The sequence below is a fragment of the Chrysemys picta genome, chromosome 5 (genome assembly GCF_011386835.1).
Source record: "Chrysemys picta bellii isolate R12L10 chromosome 5, ASM1138683v2, whole genome shotgun sequence".
NCBI lineage: Eukaryota > Metazoa > Chordata > Testudines > Emydidae > Chrysemys > Chrysemys picta.
In genome coordinates, this window is record NC_088795.1 from 69,156,356 (window position 1) to 69,170,948 (window position 14,593).

Consider the following 14,593-nt stretch of genomic DNA (forward strand, 5'->3'; position numbering starts at 1 on the left):
ATTAATACAAATCTTAAATATTTTTCAAGTGGCACGCTCCAGGTTTTATATTTAGTTTATACTAAACTAACCTCCTTTAATAAAGGGAGAGGTAGTTCAGAAAAAAAATGGCCTAGACCTTTTGACCTAGTTTCAAACCTTTTATGCACGTTTCAGAAAACTCTAACTCTTCTTTTGGACTCCCAACACACCTGAAGCTCACTTCCCTACCCTGCAATATTCTTATAGATAATAGAATCCTTCCTAAGCTATGACCCTCTAGTGGGTCCCAGCCTTCTGCTTGCTCAGTCTCTATTGTCTGTATTTACAGTTATACATATGTTGTTGATCTCATTGCAGTGCTAGTGTGACCACCAATAATTACAAACCTTATGCAGTCAAGGGCACAATAGGCACTCTGGGAACACAGCCTCACGTGGGGCAAAATTTGAATTCAGTATAAACCAGATCCCAATAGAGCTGCTGTGCTAAGCAATGGGATCATCAGAAGATAGGGGTGGTCATGAATGGGAGAGAGGTTAATTGTGGTATGTAGGAGCGATTGTGGAGATAGAAAGAGTAGGAATCTAAAAGTTTGGATCCACTCCAAACAAGCATTCTAACTGCACTGAATGTGTTAACCTTTAAAAATTTACCCATGACTAGTTTTCTTGAGGCCAGCTATTCTAGTTTGTCATGTCTACATTACACAGTTTAGTTGCCATCTGGCTTTTCTAGACTTTACTGTACTAGGATGGATTTTTAGCAGAGCATCCAAATTAGACAATATTCTGCTCTCCATTATGGCCGTATAATTCCAGACTATCGCCTCTGATTTCAGTGAGATTACTCTGGATTTGTACAGTACAGTGGAAAGCAGAATTTAGCCAACTATGTTTTGGTGTATTGAATTGTTATAATTTCATTATATAAGTTAGTCTATCCAGAGGAGACTTCAGAGAGACCTACTCAAGTTAGGTGAATGGGAAACATGATAGCAGATAAAATTCAATACTGATAAATACAAAGTAATAACATTAGAGGAAAAAACATGAACTACTAATACCCTTAGAGTGTAGCTTAGGACAAAGGACCTGGACATCATTGTGGACAGCTCAACGAAGGCTTCTGATCATGGTGCAACTACAGTGAAAAAAGCAAACAAAATGTTAGGCTACCATAAGAATGGGGTAGAGAACAATACAGAAAATTACATAATGCCATTATATAAATCAGTGGTTAATCTTCATGTGGAATACTGTGTACATTGCTGGTCACCCCATAGGAAATACAGCAGAATAGAGGGAGAGCGGGAAAGGGTGATGAGAATGATTTGGGGCATGGAAAAACTTTCACATAAAGAGTAACGGAAAAGATTGGGATTGTTTCCCTTTAAAAAGGGATGAATAAAATGAGATGTGATAAAACTACCTAAAATAATCAGTGGTATAGAGAAGATAGATTGGGAGCTTCAGTTCTGCCAGCCTCATAATACTAAATCAAGGGAACATTCAATAGAATGGAAAGGTGGCAAATTCAAAACTGATAAAGGAAATACTTTTTTACACAACACATAGCTAGGCTGTGGAACTCATTGCCACATGATGTCATTTATGCCAGGAATTTAAGATTCAAAGAGGGACTGGATGGATAATAAGAATTTCCAGTTATAATAGTTAATACTAAAAAAGGTTAAAACCTCATACTTCAGGGTTATCCTCTTAGGGGCTAGGAGAAGGCTTTCTTGGAGTGGAGATTATCTCACCTCTGCCTACTGTGGGGTTTCTTCCATCTTCCTCTAAAGCATCTGGTTCTGACCACTGTTAGAGACAGGCTACTGAACAAGATAGACCATGAGTCTGTTCCAGTATGTATAGTCCTATTCCATTTTTCACTATGTTGGTCTGGAAAAATGCTGTATGAGTCTCTGAAATTTGTTGCTGCATTGTTTTATAATGTTAGACTAAGACCTAGTGCTGCCTGTGTAAAGGTGTTGTATCCACTTTGAGTGGTGGTATTGGTTCTATCAACTGTGAATGGTGCTATTAAATTATACTGCTTAAAGAGGAATGAAAAAATCCATAGGAAAAGATCTTATCTGAAAAAGAACTAATAGAGTAAAAGGTGAAAAAAATAACTTTACTTATGTATTTATTTATTCTAGCCACCAGAAGAAATTTATTCAGCTGGGGATGCCGTTTTACTCCATTTTCATACTGATGATACAATCAACAAGAAAGGATTTCATATACGATACAAAAGTATAAAATATCAAGATAGCATTCACACCAAAAAATAACGCAAGAACCTCTATGCCAGAAAATAAGAAAGAGAGAATTAGTGTGATGGAGAGGAAGGAAGCCGTATTTTTTTACTGACATTATTAGCACAAATGTTTTATATAATGGGTTCAGTTGGAAGCAAAACGTATATGACCAGAAACATTTTAGTTCACAATGAAACTTTCACCTATCCCAATGGAATGGACATGGTGATGACATGTGGGCTCCATGCTTGACTGTCTCTGCAAAGCTGGTGAAAGGGCATTGCATGCTTCCAGGGAAACTATAAAAGCTTTTGTTTCCAGCTTGATGTTTGTATAGATGCTTGCAGATTCAATCACTTAAATTCAGTGGAAGTGACCTTGCAGACTGTTCTTCCTTCTGAAAATTATCTGGTCCAGGAGAAAAAATGCTCCTTCAGGTCACACACACAGAAAACTGTCCTTATATATTATTGAAATTGCTTTGGCTTTGTATCAAGGATACAATGCATGCGAAGGCCATAAAAGGAGATATGAAATGGGAAAGTCTTCTGAGGTTGGTTTGTACTTTGGTAGGGATTCATCTCTCCTGTTAGTTTACCAATATTTTGAAACTGGAAAATCACATCTCCTGAAGCGTAATTGATTTCATTTTACCAGCATATTGAAAAGTCTGAAACATTTTATTCATCGCCATTATTAGTACACTCAGAATTTGGATAGTAAGTAATTGAAAATGTCAAGTGTATTGGTTAAGTAAGCTATAACTGATGATGTGCTCTTATTTTGCACTGAGCCAGATAAGAGACTGAGTTAATGTTTAACAGACCTGTTGTAAATCAAAATCTTTATCCACTGGGAAACAGAAATAATCATGAATAGAATCATCTGAAACTCCAATTACTGATTTCATTTTCAGTAGTAAAATTATAACTGCTGCTAACTTGTATTTCCTTGGAACATTTTATGAATGAGCTAATTATCCATTTTAGCTAATCAGAAACAAAGCTGAAAGTACTATCCAAAAAAAACGTTTCCCAACCCGTTGAAAGAACAGTATAATTTGTTTTCTGAAAATAAGAATTTCTGTAATGGCAAAAAACAAACAGGATTTGTTGTTGAAAGAGAATTTCTATGGTGCTATTCCATGAATATTAAACACTTAATGAAGACGTTTTAGACCTTTGAGCCAACAACCTGCAGATCATGAATGTCTCACTATGCCTGGCTGCATCTGAAGAATAAAGACTTATTACACGTATGACGAGATCATTGCAATGGCAGCACTAGTCCTGTGGAACAACTACTACTATTGCCTTAGAATTCTTGCACATGATCAAACAGATCTTCCTGTAGATACATCTTTAATTTGATAAATAATTTGACAACTTGAACGTTTTAATGTATGTCAATGAAAAGATCTTCAAGCAAAAGCCCATCTGCAAAGCTTAGATCATCTGCTGTAAATACAGTGACCTGCTTTTGATGTAGAAATATGTTATTTTAGAATGAACTATTCTATGTGCTTTAGGCCATACATGGCTTTAGTCATGATGTATATGCATTATGTAAGTATGTATGAATGAGTGCTCCAGAAAGGTGAGAGGTGTTGTATGGATGAACAGTTAAATTGTGCCAAGTTCTACCAGAACCCTGTTTGACTGTAGCAACTTAAAGGTTTCATAGGCAGGTAAGTGGGACTTCTAGTCAGCAAGAACAGAGTTAAAATGAAATGTTATGTTTCACTTACAAGAAATATTATTTTGATATCCTTTGATGTAAGTTGCTACTCAGATTAGCTTAGTTCCTGTTACCTTACAATGAACATTCACTGGCACTAATAAATCTGGTGGGTTTTTTTGTTTTTTTTTACAAAAATAAAAACTAAACAGATGTGTAGGCGTCTTTGGCTGTATTAACCACTGATTTATGTTGCTGTATCTCCCTTTTCCCTTCCAGAAAACTCTCACAAGTGAAGTTCAAAGAATGAATCGTTTTTATTCCTCCTTTGGATATAATTGTGCTTTTTAAATATTGCATGGCTTTACTTTTCTATGGATCGTTTTTCAGGGTGCTTGCACAAGAAGAAATGAACAACATAAACTGGCAGAATGGAACAGAGTTGCTCCTAAAACCTTTCCGTACAAACTCATGTCATAAAACTTAACGTAGCAGAAAACTATGCTTTAACTTCAATGCACAATATACTGGCATAGTTTGTTCTATTCCGGAATGGCTTAGGAAAACATTTTATTAAAATAATGTATTTAAAGGAGTAGAAGAAGGGTTTAAGGAGGGGGTAAAGGGCAGGTTGCTGGGCTCTTTTCACTCCACATTATTCCATGTCATCTTTTTTCCCTCATTAACTTTTTCCCTCTGGTCCCATCTCAATATTTTCTTACTAAGTTCTGTGTAGTGTAGACTGAACAGCATTTGCCCTAACCACACAGGAGAATTTCACTCCTTTCTCCTCCACCAACATGCTACATGTTTTCCCACTTGGTGAAGTTTCTTCTGGCAACAGAACTTGGCCCAAGATGATGACAGTTATTTGGTAGGATCATCCCAGGTTTATGTAGGGAGGGGCTCCTTCATGCATGAATCTCCAGTGGGCAGTTGGGGTGGTCAGTCACCTCCATTCTGAGGAAGACAGTTTAGACTGGGCAAGTTGAGGAAAGAAGTGAGCAAACTGAGATGGGTCCATCCAGAAAGCTACAATATGCGAGAGCTGGGGTACAGTCTTGGAGCAGCCACAGAAGCAGGGCTGGCTCCAGGTTTTTTGCTGCCCCAAGCAACAACAAAACAGCCGGAGTGCCACCCCTTGAAAGTGCCACCCTCAATGGGCCAAAATGCCACCCCTTAAAAAGTGCCGCCCCAGGCACATGCTTGGAACGCTGGTGCCTAGAGCCGGCCCTGCACAGGAGCTATGTTTCCACATATCCATTAGCTCCATCACTGCGCATACTTGGCACGGAGGATCTGACACACATACTGGAATAGCAACTGTGTGTGTAAGAGGGGAAAGAGGGCTGCTATGCTTCTTGACATTGAGTTAGGGGAGTACATTTCACTTCCCTAACCCCTCCTTGCTCTTCGTAATAGAGCCCAAACACTTAGGCATTGTGCCTTGGCCCTGTCCTCCTGTAGAAGAATTGTAATTGATCCAGTTAACTCCATGTCCAAATAAGCAGGGGGAGTATATCCCTGGAAGGTTTTCACCTCTTAATTTATATATATATAAAAATACACAACTAGTGGCAATTGAATTCAACTTATTTTGTTACATCAGTCCTAAAGAGCGCACAGAAACTAACATAAGTGAGGTTAATCTGGGGTAAGGTAGTTATTCAACTTGTCCTTGTATGTATTACACATTTGGTGAATAATCCCACATTGTTCTGAGAACCATGATATGGCGAAGTACTATACAGTGACCTACGCGTGGGGTGATAGCCAGATCAGATCTTTAACATTACTATAACTTTGGTTTTGTATTTAAAAAAGCTTAACTTTTATAAGCTTAAATAATTAAAATAATTGAGTGCAAACTTTGTTAAACTGGAGGGCTACATTGGCAATGTGCCAGGAGATCAAGGGCCAGGCCTAATTTTTATAAAATGGAGGAAATTGCTGTTGACCTCATAAAATAAAAGCCATGCTAACTCTTGAACTGAGCGATTTCTGTTCGGCTCAAGATGAAGCATTATATATTGGCCCTGTAGTCCCCGTGCCACACCTTCTCATTATAATTTGAGTGTGGCCGCAGTTTGAGAGTGGTCACCCAGCCCTTCTGTTGTTGTTGTCATTATTTATTAATATTTTTGTTGTGCTGAATTTATGGATCCCATATTGGGGTTAGGATCCCATTGTACTAGGCACTGTACAAACAAATAACATAGATCCTGCTCCAGAGAGCTGGATATAGACAATACTGATCAAATGTCCACTGCACTCAATGGTAACTGTTCCATTGACTTCAGTGATGTTGGATCAAGCCCCATGAGTAAGAGTGGGAGAGTAAGGTAATGGAGACATATGTGATTGCATAAGTTAGTAGTTGTCTAAATTAAAGCGTCACTAATATGTTTTTCATTTAAATGCTTGTAAAATTAATTAGATATAAATGTGAAGAATGAAATCTGAGCATAAAAAAAGTTATAGCAATGACAGGAGCAAAAAACCCGCAGAAGATTAAAAATATAATTACACTAGAATGAAGAGATACGTAGTCAATTTATAAAAAGAAAGAGATCTCAGCGGGCTAAGTTCTGCCCTCTGTTTACCCTGGCAACACCATTGGCTTTTTTCAAAGCCCAGGGGGTTGCAGTGATGCAATGATTAATGGAATTTGGCTGAATTACATTATAAGTATTTTATTTCATGAAGGCTGAGTGAAGGCACGTACAGTTTAAAACCAATACTTTTGTGTAACAGATGTGCTAATCCTCCAATTAATCTTTCATATGCATTAGAATGCTTTGTACTATATTGCTTCCATGTATGCTAAAGAAGGCTTATGTAATTAGCTAGATGTGTAGGGTAGTCACTACTCTTTGTCATCCCTGAAACTACTATTGAACTGTAGACAACATAAAAATGATCTGTTTTCAAGTCAGTGAATTATATGGTGAGCTAAGTTCTTGCAACCCAACCCATGTGCAGAAGAAAAAGAAAAGAAAAAAGGCTTATCCTGAGTAATCGTTTCCTTACTAGCATAATTAATGCCATAATGCAATTTTTCCCCTTAGAGGTCTCAATTTTAGCTCATGGGGCAAATAGAGAGAGAGAGAGAGAGAGAGAGAGAGAGAGAGAGAGAGTTGAAGTAACACAAATGTTCTTATGCATGTTGTAATTAAGATAAAGTCAGTAACCCTGTCAAAGAAGGAAATTAGGTTAGTTTGGTGTTATTTGTTCTTGACAGATTCATTTTGGCTATTACTTATCCTCTTAACCTCTAGGTGCTTAGAAATTGATTGTGTAATTGTGTTCCAGTATCTTTCCATAGGCTGACTGATCTATAATTCCCCGTGTCCTTTTAGTCCCCCCTTTTAAAGATGCTTAAACTATGTTTGCCCTTTTCAAGTCCCCTGGGACATCATTCTCCTCCATGGATTCTAAAAGATAATCTCTTATGGGTCCAAGATTGTTTCAGTTTGGTTCTTATGAACTGTAGTATGAATGTCATCCAGCCCTGCTGACCCGAATATGTCTAATTTAGCTAAATATTCTTTAACCTGTTCTTTCTCTATTCTGGCTTATGTTCTTTACCCTTTGTTGTTAATATTAATTGTGTTCATGGAGGATAGATCCATCAATGTCTATTAGTCAGGATGGGCAGGGATAGTGTCCCTAGCCTGTGTTTGCCAGAAGCTGGGAATGGGCAACATGGGATGGATCACTTGACGATTACGTGTTTCTGTTCATTCCCTCTGGGGCACCTGACATTGGCCACTGTCAGAAGACAGGATACTGGGCTAGATGGACTTTTGGTCTGACGCAGTATGGCCGTTCTTATGTTCTTATATTCAGCATCTAGTCACAAGTAACCTTTTTAATGAAGACTGAAGCAAAAGGGGCATTAAATACCTTACTCTTTACCTTACCTGACCCACTGAGTAAGTTTTGTTCCTAATCATCATGAAACCAGATTTTGAAATAACAAAATCTTCTGCGAATCAGAATTGTCTTTCTCTGCCCAGCTCTAGTTATCAAGCGATTAGTATACTAAATAATGACAATAGTAATAGCTTGGACTTATAAGGTTCAATCCTGCACCTGATCAATTTAATGGCAAAGCTTCCATTTACTTGAGTGGTGCAGGATTAAATTCATATAGCACTTTTCATTTTTGACTCTTCATGTGCTTTACAAATTAATGAATTTAGCTTCAAAAGATCCCCATAAGGGAGATAAGTATTATTCCCCCATTTTACAAATGAGAAAATAGGCATAAGGAGGTGAAGTCAAAGGGAAATCCAGGTGATCAGCACCTCTGGAAATCAGGGCCTCGATGTCTCAATTTGGGGATCCAAAACCTGAGGCATTCTAAATTAAAGGACACATTTTTGTATGAATTTGGCTCTTAGTGACTTGTTCAAAGCCACATAGTACATTTAAGGTAGAGCCATGAATAGAATTCCCTTCCCCAGTCTCCATCTTAATCATAAAGCCATGTTGAGCTCTCTAGGAAAATTCTGACTTCCTTTAAAAAAAGGCACTTTTGCATTGGATATTTTAAAGAGAGCACAATACAGCTTTTGAAATTTCAACCATATTAATACTGAAAATAAAAAAAAACCCCTAATCCTATAGTACAGCAAGTCTTTGCAAGTCACCTCAGCATCATAGGGTTAAGTTAGGAGCCAAACTTGAAAAGCGATATGATTTTCAGTAGCCACGTCAGGCCAGGAACATTACAGCCTACCTTGAAAAAAATGACATTCTCCAGCTAAAAGAAAAAAATGGTTAACCTGCTAAACTGCTGAGGCAGCCCTTCTCCCTACTCTCAGCTACTGCCTGTAGTCTGACTCAGGGTATATAGATGGCTGTTCTCTAGCTTACATGATGGGACTTTCAGGGGAACATGGCACTGTAAGAGTGCTGCTCTACTATCAGAGCACTATTTCACCCTGAGACTTCCTTTGGACTGCAACACCATGGGCCCAACTTTCTCTACGGCACATAAAATGGTCATTACCATGACTCAGTGCTACTCTGAGCTCACAAAACCTTCAAAAATGGGCTTCAGCTGTACAGCTAAAAGATCTTTCTGATGATGTGAGGAGAACCTTTATATTGGGGAAGTTTTATGAGTACATATTTAGCTTAGTGTGTGGTAATATACCTATTAATAATTGGAGGTTGTTGCCTCCCACTATTAGTCACTAAAAATTTATCCTTTAAAGTCTCCACATTTTAAGTATACATTTGTATAATATTTATCTGTAAAAGCATAGAAAGCCTTATGAGAAATTTTAACACTATTTTTATTCTCGAAGAAAAGAGCCTGAAATTGCCTGTGAGTAATATAGTCCAAGGTTAGTGAAATCTTTGGATTGCTGTGTACTCATGAAACACTAACAGGTATTTAAATACTTTACATCCATTCACAGCTCCCACATCGGTCTAGCCTTCTGTTCCAGTTCATCAGTTAATGGAACCCTTATCCCCAATGGTACAGATATTGCCAAAGTTCTGTTACTAGACAACAATATGCAAGGGGCAGCATGCTGCCCACTAATAACGTGTTATAGACCAAATTACTCAGTTTAAGGTTATTTTTATTCTTTTCTATTCAAGTGTATCACACTTTCAATTTACATTTTTTAATTATCAGTGCATTTTCTGAAAACTGGAGGATCTGCCACCCAGTCTTGTAACTTATTTTTAATTCTGAGTTTAGTTAACTATTCCCCCCCTTCCCCATACACACCCACTGTTTCTTCAGTTTGCTGAGTTTATAGGTGGATCCAACACTTGGATATCACAGAATTGCCAGAAGCATGAAACTGAATTTTGATCAAGGGATGTCTGTCATACCACACCAAGGACAACGAGGTTAAACTGCAAATCCCAACTGAGAATTTACATTGTTTAAAAACTAAGAAAAGACTTCAAGATGTGTTAGACAAATTGAGAGTATCTTTGATTTTTTTTTTTAAATGTATGCAAGAAGAATAGAAGAAATGCTAGATGTTGTGAAAGGGACTTCTACTTTAACATATTTGTCAGAACTCTTTGGACTAACATGAGGCATACTAAGGGAAACAGTGTTGTGCTCTACAGTAGAGTCTAGAAACAAATTTCAGGAAATATTGTGAATATATAATCTAATGTACTATTAATAACAAAGTAGGTATTCTATGTCTCTTAAGGGTTTTTTATTTTTTCTATCCTAGAACAGTCATTTGTAGAGCAGAGTTATAAATTAAAATGACTTCATAAAGTGCATAATTCTTAGATATGTTGATGTATACCATTAAAGACAGAATCATACACTTTAATTCCAGAAGTAACACTATAATAGTGACTAGCAAAGTGAATGTAGACACCTTTCAGATGCACACTTTTTAAAAAGCATTAGTTTTTCAGATATTCCTGAACCATATGTCATCACCAATAAAGACTTGATGCTTTTTGTTTGTATAATTTTGAATAAATGACATTCTTACTTATTTATCAAATTTCAAATGTTAAGCTGTTCTGGTGACAGTTACCATCTTTTCAGATGGCTAATCAGCAGTTAGTAAATCTTGTTTTGACTATCAAGGAGGGACCTTAGTGGATCTGTAGTTAAGGTAGCATTCAGATTTATACTTAAAGCAGGAAAATGCATACCCAGATAATAAATAATGACTTGCTTTATTAGTCATATAAGAATCTGTTTTCTTTACATAATTACAAGATACAGTGAGATTAATGTTTGATATCATTTAAAATTCATTTATTAGGCCTCATCCTGTCTTAAGAGACAACATCAAAGTTTCACCTAACACATATTAGGTCAGATCCTCCAATATGTATTGTTAAAATAGCTTTGTGCCACTCTGCTCATTCTTGGTAGACCAACAGCCACCGTAACCAGATGTCAGAGGATCCCCCAGTGGAACCTCCTGTGATATAGGTGCACTGTAGTGACTCCTATCCCCACCCCATTCCATGTAGTTGCTGCCGAGTTTGTGGATGGGGAGAAAAGAGTCTGGGCAGGGTATCCCTCTGATAGGCTGTTGTAATGGCCCTTTTGAGCCACTGGAAGCCAACTCAAGTTAGAACGGTTGGGAACGACTGGCACATAGGTAGTGGCACTATGAGCTGGGAGTGCAGTAAGCCACCTTTGCATCACCCCCTCCCCCACAACTTGCATTTAGTGCTTGGCCAGATCCCAGTATCTTGCCTACTGAGTGACCTGCTGTATTCGGCAAGCAGTGTTTTATCTGTCCCTCGTTTGAGTGGTCATTTAAGCCAGACCTCAGAGTGTTTGATATAAGACGCCTCATTTAGTTAAAATTCTATATACAGTGAAAAAATTTGCTGTATTCCCTTTCTTGAATATGATATATATATTCCATTTACTGAAAGAGGCTGACTAGGGAAGATACAAATTCAGTACTTTTATCTGAGATTTGAAAACAAATGACCTTGAAAAAGAGCAAGTAGCAAGAAAAACAGCTTTCGAGTTTCTCGTATTTTGCTGTTGTAAATTATTTGGATTTGTCTTGATCTATCTGTTAATAAACCACTCGAGGCTTAAAATGTCAAAGCAGAATTTGAAAACAAGAAGCGCTGTTGAGAGAGAGAGAGACAGCTGAAGAATGAAAGAGTGGTGATTAAATGTGGTGGTATCATTAATTCTGAAAGACAAGAGAAAGCCTTTTTTCTTTTTGTTCATGATTTTCATTGCTGTAAGATCATGGAAAATATCCCAATGGTTGTTCGAAAATCCCATGTGGTGGGTGAAGCTGTTGAATGAAGAACAGCTGTGCACATCCTAAGCAAGATGGATTGTTTCAAGTGAAATGGTCTCTAGAAATAGTGTTCAAATACTCTTACTGTCTGATGTGCATCCAGAAACAAGCGAGGTATATGCCTCTTATAGACCCATGTTAAATACTCATGGTTTAAATACTTGTGACTTGGGAATACTTAATATTTGTTGTTTAGTTTCCTGTTTTCTTTCTTTATGTTAAAAAAAAAAAAGAAAGTTGTGGAAATCAGACAGATACATCAGACATGCAGTTAAACTCATCACATCATCAGAGGTGCTTAATGAAATGAACCTTTGGCACAAATAATACAGCTTTGTCAAGGAACTAGAGTATTCTCCAAACTACATTGCCACCCTTGCTTGGTTTGTATTTTGTCATATATCTTTGCTGAACTACAAATCTACGCAGAAAAGCATTTATCATTTTTAACTTAGTTTTATTTTCCTATTAGAAATACCGTTGAGTGAAATGATCTTCTCCATACAGCTGTATTTAATTCTGCAAAAGTGGGCTTGGGGAAATGAGATCTTGTTCATACCAACTAAGTGATTAAATCTTGAACAAAATTATGGTAGGTGGCATGGGGGTTTTTTTGGCTTTGCTGCTTCTGTGTATTTCCTTAACGTCTGAAACAAAGTATCTGTGTTTTGAGGAGGGTATTCTGGGACAGATTCACTAAACATGAGTTAGTTTTAATGCAATTAGCTGCCTCATCTTATTTCATTAAGATCTCATTGAAATTTTGAGAATTGCCTCTGTTCTGCTTTTACATGCCTGGGAACTTTCAGTATAAAGGCTTTTAGGTGGTTTTTTAAAAAAACAACAGCAGCAGCATTTCATTCTGCATTAAGGCCCTGCCCCTGCAAACTTATTGCACATATTTCACTTTAAGAAATAGTACTCCCTGGTGCTACTCACATGCTTACAGTTAAGTATTTGTTTGCAGGATCAGGGCATAATCCTTGAATCAATAATTCAAGATGTTGATCTATAAATTCCTTTTTATGATCTGGTTCCAGTGCACTTTAAAGACTATCTGCCTCTCTGTCTTCATTCCCTGCCTGGAGAGTTGAGATTATCTGAAATATCTGATCTGATAGTCCCCAAATATGTTTGTCTTGAAGGGTGAGGCAGGAGGTCTATAGAATGGGGTCACAGCTCTTTATTTTGCTCCTAAGAAAACTCAGTTTTCTTGAACTGCAGATCATACCAATCTGTTTAACTGGACTTTTTCTTCAGGGGGGTGTCTGAAGCAGTAAGAGGTTGGGGAAATCTATTTTTGCAGTAGCTACTGTAGCACTGGTTCACTGATGCCCTGGACTGTTTTTAACTGTTGTTTTAAATCCCTCTGGAGATTATAGATAGATGCATCATATATATGTAAAAACTAAATAATTATTTTCTGGGGCTAACTGGTACAATGTGTTCATGATGTGCCAACATTTTACTCCTGGCATTCTGGTTTATGATATGGCTCATGTAATAAATCAAATGAACGTGGTAGGCATTTTAAACCATCACACAGCTTTTGTCCACATCATAAAGCCTCCTCACACCTTGAAACAATTTGACAGGACTGATCTTAAACAAGGCAAGAAAAGTCCTGTTGTCAATCCACTCAACCATGCTCCCTCTAGCACACTAATGGGCTCCCTTCCCACATTTCCATAGACATTCAGACAGTGAGACAATAATTTTGCAGAAGTTTTGTGGGAAATGGGTACATTATTCTTTCCTTTTCTACTCATGAGACATTCATTATCCATTACCTTTTTCTAAATCTTTTAGTCTTTGGTGGATGGATGGCAAAGCCTGCCAGAATTCAAAAGTCAGGCATTAACATCATGTACTTATTTGCTTTTGTTCTAAATCCAGTGAATTCAGATTTCCCTAGATGATAATATAGAGACATCAATATATCACAGACTCTCATGGTCCATGCCAGGGCACCATTCCATATGTCATCCATTCGAGAGGTGTGTGATTAAATGGAAGCACAACAGGCCTGGAGTTTCCTCCCCTGATCTCTTTCTCATCTGGATCCAGGACAACCCTATCCTATATACACACAGCAAAGCAGAGGTCATGATGGGTGATAATGGAAGCTCAGTGGTTACAAATATGGAATAGAGGTGCTATTTGCACGGTGAGTGGAGAGAACCATTTTAACTATCTTACTCCTATACATTGTAAACAAATATACATAAAAAATGATTGCAGAAAATGTGGTGGACTTAACCCAGGGATCATGCTCAACTTTGATTTTTGGTCTTCTTGCTGGGTGTCCCTTAAAAAGAAAATATAATCTACAAATATGAAATTAAATTTATACTTACTAAGTGTATAGCAGGGTGTTAGTATTAACAACAGAAATGCTTAAAAAAGCAAAAAATAATTACCTGGGATGCTTTCATACAACAGTATATTTACTATTCCTCAAATTTATTGAGGAAAAAAAGACATGGCTAAATGAGACCAAAACAAACAAAAACAAGCAAACAAAATCAGTTATGAAACCTACTGTAGACAGCAGGATAGTTAGTCTCTCTTAGAAATCTTTATTTAAAATATAAAACTGCCTTTGGAAATACCGTATCTTGGACACTGTGGATTTTTCCACATGCAATCATTATGTCATGGCTGAAGTATATGCCAGTAAAATATGCAGCAGTACCTTCCACCAATGTTCTATGGTCATTGTGATCTCTATTCTATGAAAATGCAATAATAGAGCGTTTTATGGTTAATTTTTCTTTGAAGATAGCTCAAAAAGAAGTCCTTTTATACCTTTCCCTACCACACTTCTTAATCTTCAAAGCTACTATGAACAGAAAAGTATTTTTGTACATATTCAGAGAAATCTAAA

At 37.3% G+C, this 14,593-nt stretch overlaps 1 protein-coding gene across 2 annotated transcripts in view; it reads left to right on the forward strand.

The window, feature by feature from the left end:
- TLL1 (tolloid like 1) overlaps positions 1-4,139 on the forward strand; it is a 196,106-nt gene extending 191,967 nt beyond the window's left edge. For both annotated transcript variants that reach the window (XM_005307446.5, XM_065596524.1), the window contains exon 22: positions 2,144-4,139. In XM_005307446.5, coding sequence (XP_005307503.1) covers positions 2,144-2,278 — 135 coding nt within the window. In that variant the 3' untranslated portion in view covers positions 2,279-4,139. The remainder of the gene's footprint in view (positions 1-2,143) is intronic.
- The last annotated feature ends 10,454 nt before the right edge of the window (positions 4,140-14,593 follow it).